Source organism: Tauraco erythrolophus, chromosome W (genome assembly GCF_009769465.1).
Source record: "Tauraco erythrolophus isolate bTauEry1 chromosome W, bTauEry1.pri, whole genome shotgun sequence".
NCBI lineage: Eukaryota > Metazoa > Chordata > Aves > Musophagiformes > Musophagidae > Tauraco > Tauraco erythrolophus.
This window is the reverse complement of record NC_141497.1, coordinates 16,762,157-16,784,047: the sequence shown is the minus strand read 5'-3', so window position 1 is coordinate 16,784,047 and position 21,891 is coordinate 16,762,157. Positions and strand designations below refer to the sequence as shown.

The 21,891-nt window shown below is 43.1% G+C and overlaps 2 protein-coding genes across 5 annotated transcripts in view; one reads left to right on the top strand and one right to left on the bottom strand.

The window, feature by feature from the left end:
• Positions 1–21,891, top strand: part of LOC147526239 (arrestin domain-containing protein 3-like) — a gene marked incomplete at its 5' end in the record, with an annotated part of 635,121 nt that overhangs the window by 529,914 nt on the left and 83,316 nt on the right. The gene's annotated exons all lie outside the window — the stretch shown is intronic.
• On the bottom strand, positions 272–20,804 carry LOC147526242 (arrestin domain-containing protein 3-like). Of its 4 annotated transcripts, XM_086630150.1 has the most exons (8): positions 20,508–20,804; positions 16,315–16,396; positions 12,291–12,438; positions 10,251–10,353; positions 5,085–5,341; positions 4,509–4,671; positions 4,126–4,280; positions 272–1,584 (listed from the first exon to the last, which is right to left on the bottom strand). In XM_086630150.1, the coding sequence occupies exons 5-8, from the start codon at positions 5,292–5,294 to the stop codon at positions 1,528–1,530; spliced, it is 585 nt and encodes a 194-aa protein (XP_086486276.1). In that variant the 5' UTR covers positions 5,295–5,341; positions 10,251–10,353; positions 12,291–12,438; positions 16,315–16,396; positions 20,508–20,804; the 3' UTR covers positions 272–1,527. The 4 variants fall into 4 exon arrangements, with proteins under 4 accessions (XP_086486276.1, XP_086486279.1, XP_086486277.1 ...); XM_086630153.1 differs by lacking the exons at positions 272–1,584; positions 12,291–12,438; positions 16,315–16,396; positions 20,508–20,804 and adding exons at positions 3,413–3,646; positions 5,638–5,666 and having other exon boundaries at positions 10,251–10,290; XM_086630151.1 differs by lacking the exons at positions 272–1,584; positions 12,291–12,438; positions 16,315–16,396; positions 20,508–20,804 and adding exons at positions 3,413–3,646; positions 7,707–7,819 and having other exon boundaries at positions 10,251–10,288.

Here is a 21,891-nt window from a genome sequence, read left to right as displayed (position 1 = left end):
TTTGTTTTTTTTTTTTTTTAACATGATTTCTGTAAAGGAAATTTAACTTTATAACTCTCTAGCCTAAAAGCACTAGTCAGATCTAATGGCTCCATCATTCTTTTCTTTAGGGTACACTCAAGGAGTGAGTGCTTTTTCTATACGATTTCCTGCATTCTAGATGAATGTGTATTTAAAGTTGTTGGGTGGGGTTTTTTTTTGTTTTGTTTTGAAGCTCTCAGGACTAGCCCAGGAGACAATCACTCAAATTAGTTGAGAATTGCTCTATGGCTGGTAACACTGATACTGTGGCCTAGTTTTATTATAGTTTTAGTCTTACTATTTTTACAGTATCATAAACCCTGAAGAAAATACAAAGTGCACAAACCGAGCTGTTGCTTAGTTGCAATAGTTCAAACTTTTCTTGCAGTCTGAAATATACTTTCTACTGGAGACTCATTTTATATATAATTTTTGGTGATATTATTTAAAAAAAACCAAAACACCTTCTCATCCCTACTGGTTGAGATATCTCTCTGCCTATGAACATTTTAAGTTTTGTGCCTGTCCCTATTCAAAATCCCCCTCAAAGAATGCCACCAAAACACAAATACAAAACAAAAGAAAGAATTCAACAGTGCAACATAACAAAACAAATAGCATTCTAACAGTTTGGCAAGTGATAAGTTCACCTGAGATTAAGTGATCTTTAGGCAGTCTGTAACAAAACATTGCTTTGCAATGATAGCAGAAAGGCAACAAATTCTTAAAAGAAATCAAGAAGGTATACAATCTTGACAAAGTCTCTTATTAGTTTCCTTCTGTTATCTCTTCCTCCACTCCCACATATCTGTTGCTTGTCTACTACAGTTGGCTGCAAAACATACAGCAAGAAGGATTGATCTGAATGCATGTGATGTTTGTAAATAAATCCACAATAGGATCCAAGCTGAAGAGGTGATACATGATCAACCTACTAGAACAATTCTGAGCATGTGCATATGCAGGTAAAGTCCAGGCTACATTAAATTTTAAAAAAGTCAGTGCATTTGTCAGTCTTCAAAAGAAAGCTTTGACAAAAAAGTGATGTTCCTTGTTGTGCGGATCAAACAATTAAGGAGGGAGGAGGTAACAACAGTCCACCATAAACAAGAAAGCTGTAGTGACACTGAAATGCCTAACATAAGCATGTGCAAATTTTTGAATCATAGGAAGTAGCCATTCCTCTCTTACAACAAGGTTTGAGTGTTTTGAAACATGTGACTATACTAGTAAGGCTGTTCCTAGTATGTGCCACTATTTGGGGGGGGGGGGGGGGGAACGGGACGGACACCACACGACACACACCTCAGGTTCTCAGGCATGTGGAACAGTCCTATGATGTGCTGTAGGTGTCAAAGCATGATCACAGGTTGTTTTCATTTATTCACTGTACAGACAAGAGCAATATCGTTTCTTTTAAAAGCAAGTCTCCACTATGACACCTTGATCTTCAACACAGCAAGTGTGATTCAAAACCCAAGTCAAGTCAGCTTTTTATGGATTCCTTCAACGAGAGGGGCAAGATGGTCTCTCATCTGTGGGCTGATCTGGGTTTGGATCAATCTAACCAAAAGGAAAAAAACAAACAAACAAACCAAACCCACCACAGAAAACAACAACAAAAAACAACCAACAACAACAACAACAAAAACACAAACAAAAAAAAACAAACCTGCAACCTAGTGCATTTTAGAATCCACTGCTAGAAATAAAAATCAAAATTGACAAGTTTAAGACAATTATAACGATATATGGCATTCCCAATCCAAAGGTTATTGAAATAATTTAAGAACTTCTAGTCAGACAAAACTTGGGATAAAAATTAATAGAAATATTAGATACAGTGGAAGACTTTAAACTACAGGTTGATGGTAATTTAAGGATAAGCATGAATAACCAATATAAAACCTTAAAAATTTCTGCTTTACTAGCATAGAAGTCTTCTGAATTAGCTGATACATATAAAAAAAATGACTTGACACATATCACTAGAAATGTAACTTAAGAAATATTTAATTGATTTGAGAGAAGTAGAGAAGTTTTGCTTGAAAAAGCAGAAAGTTATCAATACAAAAAAAGAAAATCATTCTACTACTTAATTTAAAAGTAATTAATCCTCAAATATCCTATGGGATGTTTCAGAAGTTCATGTGTTCTAAGCCTTACCTCTTATTCCTTTCTATAGAAGAGGAGGTACGGCCTGCTAACTTAGGTCTCAAACTGGATGGTAAGAATAGTTTAAGTGTACAGTGCATCTTTTAGACATTGCATCACTTAACTTCATACAGCCTTTTTTTGTGGGTTTTTTTTGTTTCTTTGTTTGTTTTTGTGGGTTTTTGTTTGTTTGTTGTTGGGGTTTTTTTTAAATGCTTCTTCCTAAACATTAAAGTAGCTAAAATGAAAAGGACCGAGTTTGCTATAGCTTAACTCTAGAGTATGAGTTCTCAGGAAAGCATCTAGCACACAAAAAAAACCCACCCCTCTGCCCACTCATTAGCACAGTAGTGTTTCAAAGGGGAGGGGAAGAATCATGCTACATAATGCTATTTTCCTAAAGTGAGTGAATTCAGGCAAAATTTGGCCAGAGGACATAGGGTTTTGGGGTTTTTTTCTGGTGTGGCATTTTGTGGTGGTTTGTGTCATCCCCGTCCTCCCCCCCCCCCCCCCCCCCCTTTTGCCCTATATCCTTGCTTTTTCTTGAAAAACAAACATGAAAAGCTTCAAAATTTGCATCTCATTCATGGTTATTCAGTGGCTACATTTTTAGTTCTGTAAAGGCCAAAAGTGTTGAAGAACTGTGTACTTCAGTCATTTCAAGTGAGAAATTAATACCGTTTATGTCACTTCTCTACATGAAGTTTCTGAAAGCCCTACATCCACAGAACTTAAACACAAATGCAGGCAAAACAATTTAGTAGTTTCTATGAAACGTTAGGAAGCAGAAGAGGTGAAAGTTATCAGTTTTAATACACAAATTTAAAAAATGATGTTGCTAAAATGATAAACAAGACTTTGAAAATTTCCAGAAAGTATTAGACTAGGGAAGAGTGCTGCCAAGGAAAATTACCTTCCAGGTCTGCAGCTCCAGGAAATAGCATGATAGAGAAGCCAAGTGTCCTGGTTTTAGCTGGGACAGAGTTAGCTCTTCTTTTTAGCAGCTAGAAGAGCTCCGTGTTTTGGTTTTACTCAGAGGCTCACTCTGAGAAGAATGTTGATAGCAAGCTGATGTTTGTGGTTGGACGTGAGACTCCAAGGACTTTTCAGTGTGCCGGAGTGCAGAAGCACGGTGGGACAAGGGGGAAGCATAGCTGGGACAAGGGGGACACGATTCCCCTTGTGATTTGTGGTGGAACTTAAGATTGAGGGCCAAACTGGCCAATTAGTATTCCATATCATGCAGCGTCATACCCAGTATAAAAGCGAGGGACAACCAGAAAGAAGGGCTTTTGCACTTTGGCTCTTTCGCCGCTTGTGCTCTTTTGCGCTTGCTGCGCTTTTGCTCTATTGCCTTTTTTTTCCTCCTCTCTCTTCCAGTACTCCCACTCTCAGAGTACTATCTCTCTCTGCCCCTCTCTATTTCGGGGCCTCGCGTTCGTCCTGGATTGCAGCTTCGGGACGAGATGGGCTGCGGATAAGAGGGGGCGGTGAGCATCTACACTGTGTATTACTTATCTGTATTAAATTGTTCTTATCTCAACCCACAGGTATCCCATTTATCCTTTAATTCTCTCCCTCATTCCTGGGGGTGGGGGAGGATAAGTGACCGGCTGTGTGGGTTCGGTTGCTGGAGCAGCCTAACCCACGACACCAAGGCACCTCACAGAGCACCTTTTAAATTTAAGGTTGCAGAGTTCATGTGAAAAATAAAAAAACAGAGTAACTCATGCTGTAAAACAGGCATGAAAAACTCTTGATGCAATTTATCTGCATCTTACCGACAAATAAAAGTCCTCCCCAAAACCAACTTCTTCCATGTTCATCATTTTAATTGTTTCTCCTAACTTTAGGAAGGAAAAACAGCTTCCTAAACTTGTTCCACAAGACACACACACAAAAATATCAGACACAATACATGAATCATCATATTCTAACAGATATACCTACTTCTGAATATAGGGGCGGAGGCAGAAAACGGAACTCCTGGATGTATGCAAGTAATGATCCTTGAAGTGCTCTCTCAAAATCATCAAAAGCAGCTATAGGTGCAGGGCTGGACTGTCTGTTTTCCTCTGCGACAGCTTCTGAATAGCTAGGAGGTGCTGAAAGAAGAAGGTACATGCAGTTCAAACAACAGGTTCTTATGCATGTCAAAATATATAACATGACAAATATTAAAATTTAATCACTGTAAGATTCACCAGCAAGTAGGTGACTTCTTAAAAAAACTGTTAAAAAAAAGAGACTAAACTATTTCATTTTAATGTAATATTAAGCTTATGTTCAAAAACAGACTAGCAAATTGAATGGAATTTGTATTGTCAAGTTACCTTCTGGTCTTTCAAGCAGTGTCAGATCAATCCAATTCGTGTTCATGCTACCCTGGCTGCTCACACTCGATGTTCTGCTACCAAACGGATGTAAAGGAATGGTACCGATGACCAGTGGTAAGTTAAGGAATAAATCCATGGCTCCTGGAATATCAACATATACCTGAAGAAAAAAGAACCAAGTGCATAATTAAAATGTGAAGTTTAATCAGCACTTCATAAGTATTAGTCTAAGTTGTCTTTCCACAGAAGTTCCCATGAGGAGCTTGTTTCTAATAGTCTCTTCTAGGACCCATACCCCTATGGAGACATGAGCTCTTCAAATTAAAAAAAGTCTTAACATAAGCCCTCGCTTGGAAACAGTCTACTTATTAAATGCTTGCTTAGTTGACACACAACTGTTTTAAGAACTTGCATGATTTAAACGAAATTTACTTACCAGATCTCCTGTGAGGACACTAATACCAGAACATATATTTCTTTAATAACTAATTATCACAAAAACCTGCGCTAGGAATTTGTATGGCATGTTAGAAGCTACTCATTCTCGAGAGTGAAACAGACCACCTAACATACCATCAGTGAATACTCCACACGGATTATGCTACAGTCAAGGATTGAAGGGGAAACAGGTGGAATTTTCAACTGTTTGCCATTCCAGGTTTCTGTTTTGCCAGATGACAAGGATTCCCCACGGAGGTTGGCAACAAGCTGTTTTACTTCCTTTATTTTCCCTTTGGCATAGAATGCCTGTGTTTGGTAAATGGTTGCCTTTGGCACCACCATACGGGAAGAGCAATTCTCAATCTCGGCAAAGATCTGAATTGATTCACCTAAAACAAAACAAAGTCAGAATTTCAGGTTCTCTTTACATTTACAAGGCAGCTTAAGCAAACTGTCACATTCTGTATACTATTATAACGCGCCAGATGCTGCTATCACTGCTCTACCTGGAAAAACATCCACTGATGCCAACAGAAGCAAGATCCTCATGAGCTGTTCTAAAAGAAAGCAAAACAAACAAAAAAAACCCAACCCAACAAACAAAAAAACACAAGCCACACCACACAAAAAAACCCACGCCACCACAAAAAAAAAAAACACAACACCCCCACAATCAAAAACATACCAGTCTAATAGATGAGGTCCTTTAATAATCTAGAGATACAAGTAGTGCTGTCTTAGTTAACAGAGTATGCGGCGAAGATTGCTAAATGCAGACTGAGGTGGTAAAAATATCCTTAGTGTTTCATTTATATAAAGCAGTAAGTACAAACTGTAGCTTTAAAAAGGAAGGAAAAACATATCCTATAATTTGCTCATGAGCTAGTGGGGCTCATTGACAGGGCTTTAAACTAGTCTTGAAGCGAGAGGGGGATAATATCAGGCTTGCCCATGACAAGCTGTGGGACAACACACTAAGGTTAGAGGGATGAGGTGCTAGCAAGGGCCCTCATTCTGTTGCTCCGAGACATGCTGGGTACACTGGAGCATGCTTGAAGTCTTAGGGAGAGGAGACAGGGGTCCTGAGGTAATAGGAGCCAACAGGGAAACACCAGTGAAATACCTCAAAGGAATTAAGGGGTGTTCCTCTAAGAAGGTGACACAGCCACCAGCCCAGCTGAAGTGCCTCTACACCAATGCATGCAGCATGGGCAACAAACAGGAGTTGGAAGCCACTGTGCTGCTAGAAAGCTATGACCTAGTTGTCGTTACTGAAACTCAGTGGGACGAATCCCATGACCAGAGTGCAGATATTGACAGCTACAGGCTGTTCAGAAGGGACAGGCGAGGAAGGAGGGTGTTATGGTTTGAAGTGGGGGGGGAGGTCCGGGTGGCAGAAGCTGCCCATCACACCGGACTCCCGTCCCCCTCGGGGCTTGAGCCAATCGGCGCCTCTGCGAATTGCCCTATTTACGTCGGACAAAGGAACCGGAAAGGTGTGCCTTTGCCCAGGAGCAAGGAGACGGGAGGGGGGCACGGCCCCCGCTCCCGGCTCCCGGCCGGGCCGGCGGCCTGGCCTGGGCCGGGCCCGGCCCGCTCCGTCGAGGATGGCGGCGGCGGAGCCGCTTGGGGAACTCGGGGAGAGCCCCGCTGCCGGGGCGCCCACCGGGCCGAGTTCACCCAGACAGGACTGAAATCTAAGAGAAACGGCCACACAGCTAAGAGGTCAGTGAAGATGGAACGGAACAATGTGTGCCGCGGCTGAGTCCCCCTTGTGAGCGGCCCCTTCTAACAAACAGTCCTCGGTGGAGCAAGCAGAAAACCCACTCGCAGCCCGTGGATGACCCACGTCGGAAAGAGATGCCTAAGCCTGAGACTATTGTGAATCATGGGCACAGGTAGAGACACTTTTACGCATTTACGCATTTAAAGTTTCTATGGAGACGCATTTAAGGTCGGCATGACGACCCACACCGGAGCACATTTAAAGTTTGTTGATGACCCACGCCAGAGTGAGTGGCTACAGCTCCTTAAAAGCCCAGGACTGGTAAAGCCCGCACTTGGGGCAAATCCGATGGGGTAAGGATTTGCCCCCCAGCGGGCAGGATTCACGCCTTCGCCGTGAGTAGGGGATCCACTGGATCAAGGGACAATGGTGTAAGGACTCCTGCTCCTTTAAGAGAAGCGGCAGTAACAACTTGGAATGAACTGACCTGCACTCCCCCATTCCCTGCCCCCCTGCGCCCGCTGAGGGGAGGAGGTAGAGCCGGGAAGAAGAGGCAAAGGTGGGGGGGAGTGGTGTTGGTTTTAAGACCTGGCCTTGTTTTCTCGTTATTCTCTTAAGTAACCGTTTTTGTGTGCTTTTCTCTTTCTAGGTAGCTGTTAATAAATAGTTTTGCATTAAGAAAAAGCCTCTTTTGCCCGGGACCGTGGTTGGTGGGTGCTCCTCTGTTCCTGTCTCGATCCTCAGCTCTTTATTACATTTTTTTTTCTCTCCTCTCCATTTTACTGGACTGGGAGAGCTGCGTGGGTTTGGTTGACGGACTCAGCCTAACCCACGACAGAGGGGCAGAGGCATTGCCCGTTACATCAAGAAATGGACAGATTGTGAAGAGCTGTCTCTGAAGACTAGCCACGAGCAGGTTGAAAGCTTATGGGTAAGAATTAGAGACCGAGGCAACAAAAGGAACCTTGTGGTTGGTGTCTACTACAGGCTGCCCGATCGAGGGGAGCCTATTGACAAAGCCTTCTTACTCCAGCTACAGGAGGCACTGCACTCGCAGGTTCTTGTCCTGCTGGGGGACTTCAACCACCCCAACATCTGCTGGAAAAGCAGCGTGGCAAGCTGTAGGCAATCCAAGAGACTCCTGGAACACATTGAGGATAACTTCTTAAGCAATAGACAACTCTACCAGAGGAGCTGCATTATTGGACCTGATGGTCACCAACACAAGTGAGCTAATTGGAGACATCAAGATTGGAGGCAGCCTGGGCTGCAGTGACAGAGTTTGCAGTCCTGATGGATATGGATCAGGCAAAGAGTAAAGTCAGGACCTTGAATTTTAGGAGAGCAAACTTCCAGCTGTTCAAGGAGTTAGTCAATAGGACGCCCTGGAAAACTGCCCTCAAAGACAAGGGAGCAGAACAGAGCTGGCAGATCTCCAAGGATGCTTTCCATGGAGCATAAGAGCTCTTGATCCCCAGGTGTAAGAAATCAGGAAAGGCAGGCAGGAGACTGGCATGGAAGAGTAAAGAACTGCTGGTCAAACTAAAGGGCAAGAAGGAAACACATAGGCCGTGGAAGCAGGGACAGGTATCCTGGGAAGAGAGTAGGGACACTGCCCGGTTGTGTAGGGATGGGGTCAGGAAGGCCAGGGCACTGCTGGAGCTGAACTTGGCAAGGGATGCAAAGAATAATAAGAAGGGCTTCTATAGATATGTCAGCCAGAAAAGGAAGGTCAAAAGAAAGCATAGCCCCCAATAAGCACAACTGGCAAACTGGTAACAACAGTTACAGGAGAAGGCTGAGGTACTCAATTTTTTTTGCCTCAGTCTTCACTGGCAACCTGTCTTCCCACACCTCTTGAATGGATGGACTGCAAGACAGGGACTAGGGGAACAAAGTCCCTCCCACTGCAAGATAAAATCAGGTTCAAAATAACCTGAGGAACCTGAACATACATAAGTCTACGGGACCTGACAAAATGTATCCCAGAGTTCTGAGGGAATTGGCTGATATAGTTACCAAGCCACTCTCCATGATATTTGAAAAGTCATAGCAGTCAGGTGAAGTCCCCAGTGACCAGAAAAAGGGAAACATTGCATCCATTTTTTTTTTTTTTTAAGAAAGAGTAGAAAGGAGGACCCTGGGAACTACCAACCTGTCAGCCTCACCTCTGGAAGACCATGGAACAGATCCTCCTAGAAACTATGTTAAGGCACATGGAGTACAGGGAGGTGATTTGAGACAGCCAGCATGGCTTCACAAACAGCAAGTCCTGCCTGACTAGCCCAGTGGCCTTCTATGATGGAGTGACTACATCAGCGGACAAGGGAAGAGCTACAGATGTCATCTATCTGGACTTCTGTAAGGCCTTTGACACAGTCCCCCACAACATCCTTCTCTCTAAATTGGAGAGATATGGATTTGATGGATAAACTATTCAGTGGACGAGGAATTGGTTGGATGGTCACATCCAGAGGGTAGTGGTCAACAGCTCAATCTCCAGATAGAGATCAGTGGTGAGTGGTGTCCTCAGGGGTCTGTACTGGGACCAGTACCGTTTAATATCTTCAACAATGACATAGAAAGTGGGAATGAGTGCACCCTCAGCAAGTTTGAAGATGACACCAAGATGAGTGGTGTGGTTGACATGCCTGAGGGCCAGGATGCCATCCAGAGGGACCTTGACAGGCTTGAGAAATGGGCCCATGTGAACCTCATGAGGTTCAACAAGGCCAAGTGCAAGGGCCTGCACATGGGTCAGGGCAATCCCCAGTATCAATACAGGCTAGGAGATGAAGGGATTGAGAGCAGCCCTGTAGAGAAGGACTTGGGGATACTGGTGGATGAAAAGCTGGACATGAGCTGGCAATGTGTGCTCACAGCCGCCCAGAAAGCCAACTGTATCTTGGGCTGCATCAAAAGAAGCATGGCCAGCAGGTTGAGGGAGGTGATTCTGCCCCTCTACTCTGCTCTGCTCTCGTGAGACCCCACCTGGAGTATCGCATCTAGCTCTGGAGTCCTCAGTACAGGAAAGACATGGACCTGTTGGAGCAGGTCCAGAGGAGGGCCACAAAAACAATCAGAAGGATGGAACACCTCTCCCATGAAGAAAGGCTGAGAGAGTTGGGGTTGTTGAGCCTGGAGAAGAGAAGGCTCTGGGGAGACCTTATTGCAGCCTTTCAGTACTTAAAGGGGGCCTATAAGAAAGATGGGGACAAACTTTTTAGTAGGGCCTGTTGCGATAGGACACGTTTAAACTGAAAGAGGGTAGATTTAGACCAGGTATAAGGAAGAAATTTTTTGGTTTGGTGTTTTTTGTTGGGTTTTTTTTTGTGGGTTTTTTTTGGTTTTTTTTACAATGATGGTGGTGAAACACTGGAACAGGTTGCCCAGAGAGGTGGTAGATACCCCATCCTTGGAAACATTCAAGGTCAGGATGGACAGGACTCTGAGCAACCTGATCTAGTTGAAGGTGTCCCTGCTTGCTACAGGGGGGTTGAACTAGATGACCTTTAAAGGTCCCTTCCAACTCAAACTATTCTACGATTCTATGAATTACTTCTATTACATACCTGGGGTGTAGCCCTTTCTTTCAATTTTGGCACTTAAGGATATTGGGCCTGAGGTACAAAGCCAACAACACAGTGTCTTCTCTTTTGTGCCTGCTTGGGGTGACTGCAAGAAGAGGAAAAAAACCCATTGTCCATTAAGTTAGGAGCTACATGAATCTCTTCAGGTATTTAAATCAACACAGGAAAATAATTTTCATAATGTGCTTATTATTACATATTTTGATAAACAAAGCTACTTTCATAGGAGAAGTCTCAAGCAATTTAAACAGCATTATACAGACACAATGTTTGTCCTAATTCCATTGCTGTATTAGTACTGCTTTTCCTGCCATCCTCCATACTACAGCCACGCTTCAAACAGTTTTTAATACTAAAAATAAATACTGTATAGCTTAAAACAAAAGGCTTCGTAGCCTACACATTCCAACATACTGTTGCAGAGCTTTTCATTTAACTAACAGTAAATTATAACATCTTTGCACTTTCCATTAAGCTCTATTTCAGAAACCAAATAACTAAGCTAAACTACTGTAACCTTGACACCTGCTATTTCCTCTGTTTCTGAATGATCCCATTTGATCTATATTAAAAAGACTTATCTTACACAACATCAGGATTTAGGGCTTGATCCAAAGCCCATGAAAGTCAAATGAGAGACTTTTGATTTTAATGGGATTTGTGCAAGGTCCCTTTGCAAGCCTGATTTTTCACCCATACACACAAGAAACCTATTTCAATGGATTTCTAAATTTTTTTTCCTCTAGATTAAAATTTGAGGAAGGGATAAAATAAAGGAATTTTAGGCCAGAGTGAAATCAAATCCTCATTGAAAGCAGTTGTGGTATTAAAGTTATTTTAATAAAATGAAATTTCAGGAAAGGATTATACAGAATTGTGATAATTCCTCCCCATCAGCAGAAAACTACCCCTATGGAAATTATCAATTATGCACTTGTCCTAGTTTTAGCTGGGACAGAGGTTTTTTTTTTTAACAGCTAGAAAAGCTCCATGTTTTGGTTTTACTCAGAGGCTCACTCTGAGAAGAACACTGATAACAAGCTGCCAAGGACTTTTCAGTGTGCCGGAGTGCAGAAGCACGGCGGGATAAGGGGGGAGCACGGATGGGACAAGGGGGACACGATTCCCCTTGTGATTTGTGTGGAACTTGAGACTGAGGGCCAAACTGGCCAATTAGTATTCCATATCGTGCAGCGTCATGCCCAGTATAAAAGCGAGGGTCAGACGGGAAGAAGGGCTTTTGCCGCTTTGGCTTTTGCCGCTTTTGCTCTTCTGCGCTTGCTGTGTTTTTCGCTCTATTGCTTTTCTTTTTTTTTTTTCTTTCCTCTCTCTCTCCCAGTACTCCCACTCTCGGAGTACTATCTCTCCCTCTCTGCCCCTCTCTATTTCGGGGCCTCGCGTTCGTCCGGGATTTGCAGTTTTCGGGACAAGACGGGCTTCGCATACGAGGGGGTGGTGAGCACCTACATTGTATTAAATCATCTGTATTAAATCACTCTTATCTCAACCCACGGGTTTCACGTTTATCCTTTAATTCTCTCCCTCATTCCTGGGGGTGGGGGAGGGGGAGTGGGAGTGACCGGCTGTGTGGGGGGGGGGCGGTTCAACCTAACCCACGACAGCACTGCAGTAAATTTTTTACTTAGCATTTTTAAGTTAGCAGTCCCTCAACTGAAATATTAAGAGTTGCACTGTTCGTTCCATAGATTATTCTTTCTTTATAACTGAAGAGGAACAGTTCACCAAATTTTCATCCTTAATGAGATTCTACAATTTAGTACTATCAATTTAGATCAACAAATGCATTTTATGTATCATAAAAATCAAGCAACTCCAAGTACAGGATAACTTAGCCTTCAAAATATCAGCCAGTTATAGAGTTGCTAAACTGATATAATACTTAAGAGCTGTAGTTAAACTAGCAAATAAATATTAGGTAGAACTACATGTTGATGTTGTTTCAGTTATTATACTTCATTATTTTTATGCCAGAAAATAATGAGTAATTCTGTCAGTTCTTACCAGTAATGAAGGAGTGTTGATATCTATATGTTCAAAGACTGTAAATTCCTTCTTTAATTTTACTGGTAGAAGCCAAGGCCTATGCAATTCAGCTTTCACCCAATAGCGCACACTGCCATGTCTGCCTTCGAATGAGGTAGCAAGTGGTCTGTGCAGGACGAAGGTCAAAGTTGAGTAAAGCTTTTCTGTCTTTCCAGTAAGAACACAATTGATCAGATTAGGAATTAGTATGTAGAACTATGTTTTTAGTGCATTGTAATAAGCATAAATTATTTGCAAAGTTTCCATTTCTCAGAAAAATTTAAGGTTAAAGTTGGGAGAAAATATCATCTCCAATTCATCCAACAGTAGTTTTGTAGAAGTTTTAAGAATCAATTAAAGAATTGTGCTAGGAAATACCAGGAGAGTACACATCTCCTTTAGACTTAAGAGGCCACTTTCAAGGGTAGAGCAAAGCATGTCCTTTTAAGGTCAAATTAAGACCACCAAATAAAATTAGCATTAGTACCATCCCATTATTGTTTTGGACATTGTATTCTGTAAATAGCTGTGTATTATTTACTTGGTTGCTATCTCAGTGTTTTATTTAGCTACAACTGAGTGCTTTTGTAGTTTGTTTTGCCTTAAGTACTATAGTTAAATATTTCAATTTAGAGTACTGAATAGAGAGAGGCTATTTTGAGCATCTTTTAATTTTCCTTTACCCTGATGAGGCCATCTTAAAATATTTCTATGTATAAAAAAAAGACAAAGCCTATTCTGCTCTGAACGCTGAAAGACAAAAGGAAGTCCTTTTGGGGAGTTGAAGGGGAAGAGGAAAAAAAAAAAAAGGTGGAAAGGGACTCCAAACCTTTCAGCATTACCCTTTTTTCCTCCTCTTCCTCCCGCTCCCTCAACATTGTAAGGTGAAGGACATAAGACTTTTATATTCCAGTCATGTCCAGTTAACTGTAACTTGTCTTCTCCTAACATTTTTTGCCTTTAATCTCAAAGGAAGAATTTTTATATTGCACTATGTTTGAAATGCATCATAATAAATATAAGTTATGGACAAAGTCTCCCTCCCTAACTTCTATAGGGAATAATACTAGCTGTGCTAGTACTTTACTAGAACGATTCTTTCTGCTACAGGCTTGACATCTCTATTTACACATCTGAAATGTTTACTTTTTTTTTGTCTTAAAAACACAAATGAAAGGCTTTTCTAATCAGTTTTTGATGTTTCATCCTGCCCCAGTATCCTTTAAGGCAAAAATCAGTAAGGCCAGTCAACACCTTGGTTTTTTCACTATTGCTTTGTATTTGGTTGTACTGGGTCTGGCTGGGATGGAGTTCGCTTTCCTCATAACAGCCCATATAGTGCTGTGCTTTGCGTTTGCGGCTAGAACAGTGTTGATAACATAGCAACGTTTTAGCTATTGCTGAGCAATGCTTGCATAACACCAAGGCTGTCTCTCCAACACCCCATTCCCAAAGGCCAATAGGCCAGGTGTGGGCAAGAGGTTGGGAGGGGACATAACCAGGACAACTGACTCAAACTGATCAAAGGGATATTTCCATACCATATGATGTCGTGCTCAGCAATAAAAGCTGAAGGGGAGGGGGGGACAACCGGGGGACACACACACAGACAGGGCTGTCACAGACATTCACAGTTATAGTGTTTGTCTTCTCAAGTAACCACTACACATACTGAGGCCCTGCTTTCCAGGAAGCAGCTGGACATCTGCCTGCCATTGGGAAGCAGTGAATGAATTCTTATTTTTACTTTGCTTCCGTGTACGGCTTTTGTTTTTCTTATTGAACTGCCTTTATCTCAACCCGCAAGCTTGTCCATCTTATTTTCTCTCCCTGTCCTGTTGATGACAGGACATGAGAGTGCAACCCCATGGAAGGCTGGCAGCAAGCCAAGGTCAACCCACCACATTGGTTTTGTTCAAAATAAATTTTAGAATTATTCTATGGATGCAAAATAGCAACAAACAGTAAGGAGGCAGTGTCAAACTAGTGTTCTTCAGGCCCTTTATTACCAGCCTTCATTTTTTCAGTATTATCAAAGATGGCTTCATAGTTATTCCTTTGAGTCACTTGAAAATAACTTTAGTGTTTTAATCAATGCTTGTGCTATTTTACTGGTCATCTATTTAATCTCAAACATAATATTCCGTACTCACATATACTGCTTTGTTCTTTCATATTTGAACATCCCTTTCAACTCGAGAGAATATCAGTATCATCCTTATCACTTCTATAAGAAGAGATTTTCATCTGAACCTTAAATTGACTTCTAAAAGTCTTTATATATACGAGCCGTCTTCAGTGTTCCAATAATATCTACTGTAAAGTCCTGTGCTATTCACTGAAACTGATCCATAAAAGTACTCAATTGGTGGACGAGAAGCTCAATATGAGCCGGCAATGTGCTCTTGCGGCCCAGAAGGCCAACCGCGTCCTGGGCTGCATCAAGAGGAGTGTGGCCAGCAGGTCGAGGGAGGTGATTCTCCCCCTCTACTCTGCCCTTGTGAGACCTCACTTGGAGTACTGCGTCCAGTTCTGGAGCCCCCAACATAAGAAGGACATGGACCAGTTGGAGAGGGTCCAGAGGAGGGCCACGAAGATGATAAGAGGGCTGGAGCACCTTTCCTATGAGGACAGGCTGAAAGAGTTGGGGCTGTTCAGCCTGGAGAAGAGGAGGCTCCGGGGTGACCTTATAGCGGTCTTCCAGTACCTCAAGGGGGCCTACAGGAAAGATGGGGAGAGGCTGTTCAGGAGGGCCAGTTATGATAGGACAAGGGGTAATGGTTTTAAAATAGAGGGAGGTAGGTTCAGGTTGGATATTAGGAAAAAATTTTTTACTATGAGAGTGGTAGAACACTGGAACAGGTTGCCCAGAGAGGTGGTGGATGCTCCATCCCTGGAGACGTTCAAGGCCAGGTTGGACAAGGCCCTGAGCAACCTGATCTAGTTGGAGATATCCCTGTTCCTTGCAGGGGGGTTGGACTAGATGACCTTTGAAGGTCCCTTCCAGCCCTAACCATTCTATGATTCTATGATTCTATACTTATCTACAGGTTCTGCTAAAGCCAGCTCCTCTAATACGCAGATGGTTTACTAGCTTTAATATTAGGTATTAGCCTAATATTCTGCCAACTTCTTTTAACCTTAATGACTTCAGCACTTGGCTTTTGCAGTAAAAGGCTACTCCTGTCTCCCTTCTTTCATTTATTTCCAGACCGTCTCTGTCCCTTTATATTTAATTTTCCTGCAACTTGTGTTTTAGCTAATTAGCATGTTGGTAACTCCTCTATGTATAAATCTTCTCTTCACAATGTATACATTAGACACTTCAAACTTTTTTTGTGTGTGTATATAATTTATCTTAAGACTTCTGCTATCACTCTTGCTTCACCTTTGCTTTCTGAGACAAGCAGGATTAGGTATGGGAATGTTTCTTGCTTCATCCACCCATCCATTTACTTATTTCCATCCTGGCTTATTGCATAAAGGTCAGCCTGAGTACACACATCCTATTTAAACTAGAATTAAAAAAAAAAAAAAAAAAAAAAATCTTATTTTGTTCAAACGTGGCTAAGCTTGCCACATCTGTTTCAGACTGAGCCCGAACAGTTAAGCTGTTATCACTGGCTCTGATGGCCTGCATGGCTCCAGTAAAATCTTGTTTCATTTAGAAGATACCTCAGCCACTCTGCAGGACTCGAATGACACAAAGTCCCCTCCCTTCTCCTGTGAAGGGATAAAATACTACGAGACATGAGTCAATAGACCTCAGTCAAAAGAGAGTGTAACCAACTGGGCAACAACGAGCTCCTGTTTCGTGAAAAACTCTTAACCAGCTTAAAAGCAACCTCTTCAGTTTAATGAGATTATGTCCTCTATTGCATGTTTGAGCACAACTCCTACTACCATTGAAAAGGCTTCCCCTCCACTCACAAGAATTTTTCTTAAGCAGGTACCTATCTTAGTGTTCTCTCACACAAGCTGTGTACTGCATTCGAGTACTTACATCTGTGGAAGCTCAAAGCTGAATGCATATTCATGCCTTCCTGAATGAATGGTGTGAAGGCCTTCTTCAGAACTGTCATCATCTAGGAGGGAAAAACCCAATATGCTATTCCACCTGGGAACATTTTATACAGCATAATATATTATATAGGTTTCTTTTGCAGAATAAGAGGGATTTATACATTCTTTACAATACCAAGAACACAGTGTCCCAGAAACAAGTCTCTCCAGTCCATTTGTATTAACTGCTAGATGTACGACTGCAGAATTTTTAAGGTTAGGTGAGATTCCAAGATTCACCTTACATAAAAGCAGAAGTTAACTTGTTTTAATTTATGATCTTGATTCGAGTACTGACATAGTTATAATTGCTGTCATTTCAAGGTCTGCCCGAAAGATCTGTAATGGAAACTGTGTATTCCAATATGATTTCTAGTTAAAACTTAAAATTAAATAGAGTGCTCTAATAGTATTAAGTGATCTCAGTATTAAGTCTGCTATATTAATAGATTAAATTTAGTAATTCAGCTTCCTTCTATCTCCTGCCTAAGCAAGTGTCCAAAACTTGATTTATTTAGTTGGTTGTTTTTTTAAAGTGCACGAGCACCACCTAGAAAGTACTTTTCTAGTACTAGAAAGTACCAAACAAATTCAGGTGCACGAAAGGTGTCAAGCTGTCCAATTAATGTTGTTTAGAGCTAACATATCAAAAATTCAAAGTTTAGCTTGATTTTGCTCAGATAACAAAGACCCAAACATTTCCTAATTTCGACAAGAAATCTGACCTTGGTTTAGAGTCATGATTCCTTGTATTGCTTTAAATGCTCCAACAAATTTGTGGTTTGTTCTGACATAATTACCATAACACCAGAAAAATGCTTATTCCATCAAAATAGAAAGTTACTTAGAGAAAATAATTGAGCATCTCGTATACAAAAGGGTTGGGGTAATAAAAACACATATAGTGGGAATATGCAAAAGACTACCTGTTGTTAATAGTCTGAAACATGAAGGAATGTTGGTACATTTTTAAGATTTTAATTTTTTTTTTAGTTCTCATTGCCCCACAAAAATGCCGATGCTCTAATTTTTTTAGGGCACCAGAAATGCTCAAGCAAACCTATGCAAAAATATAAAACCACTAAAACACTATTTGCACCAATGCATCCTCAGCATGTAATGCCACAAAACAAGAATCTTCAATACACTGAAAGAGTAAAACAATGTGTACAATGCTTTTTTTTTTTTTGTTAAAGAAAAAAAGCACACTCAGAGGTTTTTGGTTGGTTGTTGGTTTTTTTTAATAATAATCATCATCATCTTTTCCTTGCACATAAGTTCTTTCATCCCTTCTTCACTTCCTTCCTGCCAGATCAGCAGTCCCATTGAGCCTGAACAGCAGAACTGTGGTAAATAAGTACTGAGCTGTCAATCACAGACTAGGCTGGAGCAGGAGAAGACTGGCCTAAACAGACATGACCAGATTCCCTGCCAGCCATTCATATACATACAGCATACATTACACTCCACCACATTTGCTCAGCAACTCTGCTCACAGCCTAGCCTGACTACTGCAGAGGTAAGGAGAGAGGGAGGTGCACCACCCATGCCTCACCATCCAGTCTCCTCATACCACGAGGGCCATGCCCCACGCTATATGCAAGGTAACACCTCAATCCTGCACTTCTCTCAGGAGCATGTGCTGACCGTTACTGAAAGGCAATTATGGATAGTGCTGGCCAGGGGCAAAGGAGGAGAAAGACAACCGAGTGAGGGATGTCAGAGGCTGCAGGGCCATGTGTCCCAATGGCTGCCCCTGCTCACAGCCCCTTGCTAGCCCAGTGGATGTGCGCGGCAGGAGCTTGAGTGTTTCTGACTGTCCCCAGAGATGGCCTTTCACAAGAAAGGCAGCGTGCTCTCCGAGCCGTCAAGGCCGACATTGCCAGTTCCCAACAAAAAGTGACCAGGGTGACAGCACTCCCCCTTAGCAGTGCAGCGCCCCCAGCGTCCTACCAAGGCCCCGAACGGATCCAAAACCGGAATGAAGCGGGGGGGGGGGGGAAGGGGGGCGGGGCCGGCGCGCAGGCAGCAAGGGAGAAAGCAGTAACTGCTGAATTGTAACACCCCACCCCACAGTTTCCCAGCAAGGTAAACTTGTACTCCTCACTTCACAGCTAGTGCCCTCCCTCACCGTGCATACTCTGTAACTCCTCAGGGAAGCGGGGCCCGGAGCGCCTCCAACCTCGCACAGGGCTGACCTCGGGGTGGCCAGAGCCCGTTCGCCCCGCCCTCAGCACACGCTAGAGTGCGGGCAGGGGAATCTGCTCCCTCAGCCTCGCTCTTCCCCCACGTCCCAGCCCCCTATAATCAGTGGCTGACATCGCCTCAGCCACAGGCTAACAAACCCCAGCAGGCCAATGACAAGGCGGGGACAGGGCGTGGCCTTCCGAACTACGCTAGGGTACGAGGTGTAGAGTTTAAACTTCACTCCGTGCGGCGAGTGTTCGCAGTCCTGCCCCTGCAGCTGAGGGAGGGGCAGTGGTATCTCGGGACAACTGCTTAAGTTTTTACGTGCCACACGTGCAGCGGTGTGCACCCTGTCTCGCTTCTGGTATCGGAACGTGTCAGATCCGTCCCTTCCCTGCCACCTTTTGTTCCCTTTCTAGCCCAAACCAAGCACCTACTATCGGGGTCAGCATTTGGATCTACAGTCCGCATGCCAAGTCATTGCTGCTGCTGCTTAACCAGACAGTTGGAAGCATGGGGTCGCCCTCCTACTTGTAAGCATACATCCTGCTATAAACGACTCATGCATGTTTGCACATTTCTGTCATCTGCAAACCAGAGGTGAATGAGCTTTCACGTGAGAGAATTATTTCTAAGGCGGCAGTATAAAGAACATTTGAGCTACAAAGCCACCTCATGAGTGACCCGTGCTTGCTTGCATCATGATAACATAACTAAAATCAATAGCGACTTCACTCTGCTACAGTATTTATTTCAGAAGTGCTTAATAAAAGGCTCAATGCAATCTATAGTCGAACTTCTTTAAAAATTGCATTTTACTGCAGAGGATCTCTGCAGCAAATACGCTGCATATTTAAAACAAAACCAAAACAACACACCAAAACACCCGACCCAAATTATTTAATCAGTTTTAACGTTTTATTGTGCTAGGAATTAAGTCATCGCCACCACCTGACTTGTGCAACCAATCTGCAGGGAGGAGGAGTACTCCCTCCCTTCTCTCCCCAGGACCGGTCCCAAACAGGATTGAACCGCTTCTAACAAAGGGTGGAAACTTCAGTAAAAACAACCTTAGAGCCCCTTATGCTTTCACAACGTAACTATGCGAACAATAGATTATCAAACTTAAGATCCACAATCCCGCTCGCAATGTAATACCCCATTTCCATACCCAAAATAAGGGAATTTGCAGGGCACTTTCCGTTTCTATAGGAGCTTGGCAGACCAGGTTTTCATTGAATGTGAGGTTCCAGAACTCCCCAACTCAGAAGCGATCGTACAACCATGAACTTTTATTTGGCCTTTCAGACAGATTTTTACATTTGGGTCCCCCATAGAGGAGTTGAATAAAAAAAAAAAAAAAAAAAAAGGAAAGAAAGTGACTTAGAAGTATACTAGTTTAGAACAAAGGAAGAGATGGAAAATTACAGGTGGGGTGGTGATAGCATGTCAAAGCAAGCCACAGGGAATCTTTTATCTGCCATCAATGAACTAACCTTAGAATCATTGCATATCAGTCTGAAAGTCAGACCTGTATCTGTATCAAAAAGGTCTAGTGTTATGTTTTAATTACACTTATGATTCGATAGGATGCATAGAGAAACAAATCCTGCTAATATCACTAAGAAAAAACTGACATTGCATATCAAAAAAAGCTACATTAAAAAAATGCAAATCCTTATGAAAAGGCTCTGTTAAAGACAGGTATTTTAAGAAAGTCCTGTTTGCAAGTACTTTGAAAATGCACCTCAACACAGTTTTAACATTAAGCAAACGTTCAAAGAATCAAAAATAAAACCTAAGAACATAACCAGCATTTCATCATCTTTAGAAATAGTGAGCTCTATGAGACTGCATATTAAAAAGGGATAAACCAAGACAATGTAAAGATGTGTCTTTTTCTGGAAAAAGATCTGCATGCAGTGAATGAATAAGTGAAAAGCTTACCTCTTTCGTGCCCAAGTAGAACGTTCTTATGGTTAAATACTCCACTTCTTCGGTGTAATTTTGCGTATAGGCAGTGTTGGATCCAGCATTTCTAGATTCAGTCCAACGTACTTTGCATGTCCTCTTGCATGAATTTTAAGAGATTTTACTCTAATTTCTCCAGTAACTTCTAAATCAACCCTTCCTGAGACTGTGTCCCCGCTAGAATAGACGGGGACATTGCTGTCATTGAGACAGTCAAAGTTTATTGTCAAGCTCTTCACCTTCCCCAGCATCATATTTTATAACAAAGCACATAAAAATATACTGTAAGGGGGGGGGGAGCCAAGGTCTCATACAAAACGCGTTCTTCACTTTACACTGAACAACGCCTCTGCGAACCTGCCAACAAGATCAGCGTGTCTCCTACTGAGAAAACTCCAACTTCAGCGGCGGGGCCGCCCAGCGCTGTGATCCTCTTACAAAGACAGCTGCCTACACGCTGCTAGCTCGCTTTAAGAACAGCTTTGTGAAAAAAACAACCCTGCCGCGCATGCGCAAATCGAGTCGCGGCGGCAGTTTCCTCCGTCGCTTGGCCTATCTTCCCTGTCGTGTGTGTTTTTCTTTTGTTATTGCTTTAGTCTCGCGCAGAGAGTCGGAGCATTCCCTGGTGAAGTCAGGGCTCGGCTGCGAGCCCGTAGTGCGGTGTTGAGATATAGCTACTGAAGAACTGAGAGAAAAACGTCCGTGGCAGGGGGTGTGAGGGCTCCTTGTCCAGAGAGCTTCGACGTCTCGTCTCGTCTCGTCTCGTCGCCTGGCACGACCTAGGGGCCCTGGCTGGCTGGCCGGGAGGTGTCTCGGAAGGAGCTGGCAGCTAAAATTGGGCAGTGGGCGGTGAGCGCCGGGCCCCGGAGTCTGGCCGCTCCCGGCACGGGTTCTCCTCCTCAGCCACGGGTTGCCTGGCTAACAGCAAAAATAGCAACGATTCTGTCAGGGAAAAGTTCGGCATGTCGCTCAGTTACGGATCTTGCCCAAAGCTTTTGTTCGCAAAGCGGCTAGTCCTGAGCAGGTTGTAGACAGCCGGGCCGAGGCCAGCAGGTGAGCGGGGCACGGCCGCCTTTGCCGGCCTGGCCCTTCCTCCTCTTCCCTCCCCCCACCCCAGCAGCACTCGCCGTATTCACTGAGGGTGCAAAAGTAAACATTTAAACCTCTATCGAGGTGACGTTTCTTATGCTAATCCTTTTAAATAGAATTGTTCTACAGTATCTTAGTTTGGGGTCTGGTTTGTTTGCTGTTGCTGTTGTTTCCCTTCCCCCCCCCCCCCCCGCGCCTTTTCTTGGATAAAGAAATGGCACCATTTCTTCCATTCATGGAGTTCAGACAGGAGAGTCACAATTCCTGTCCT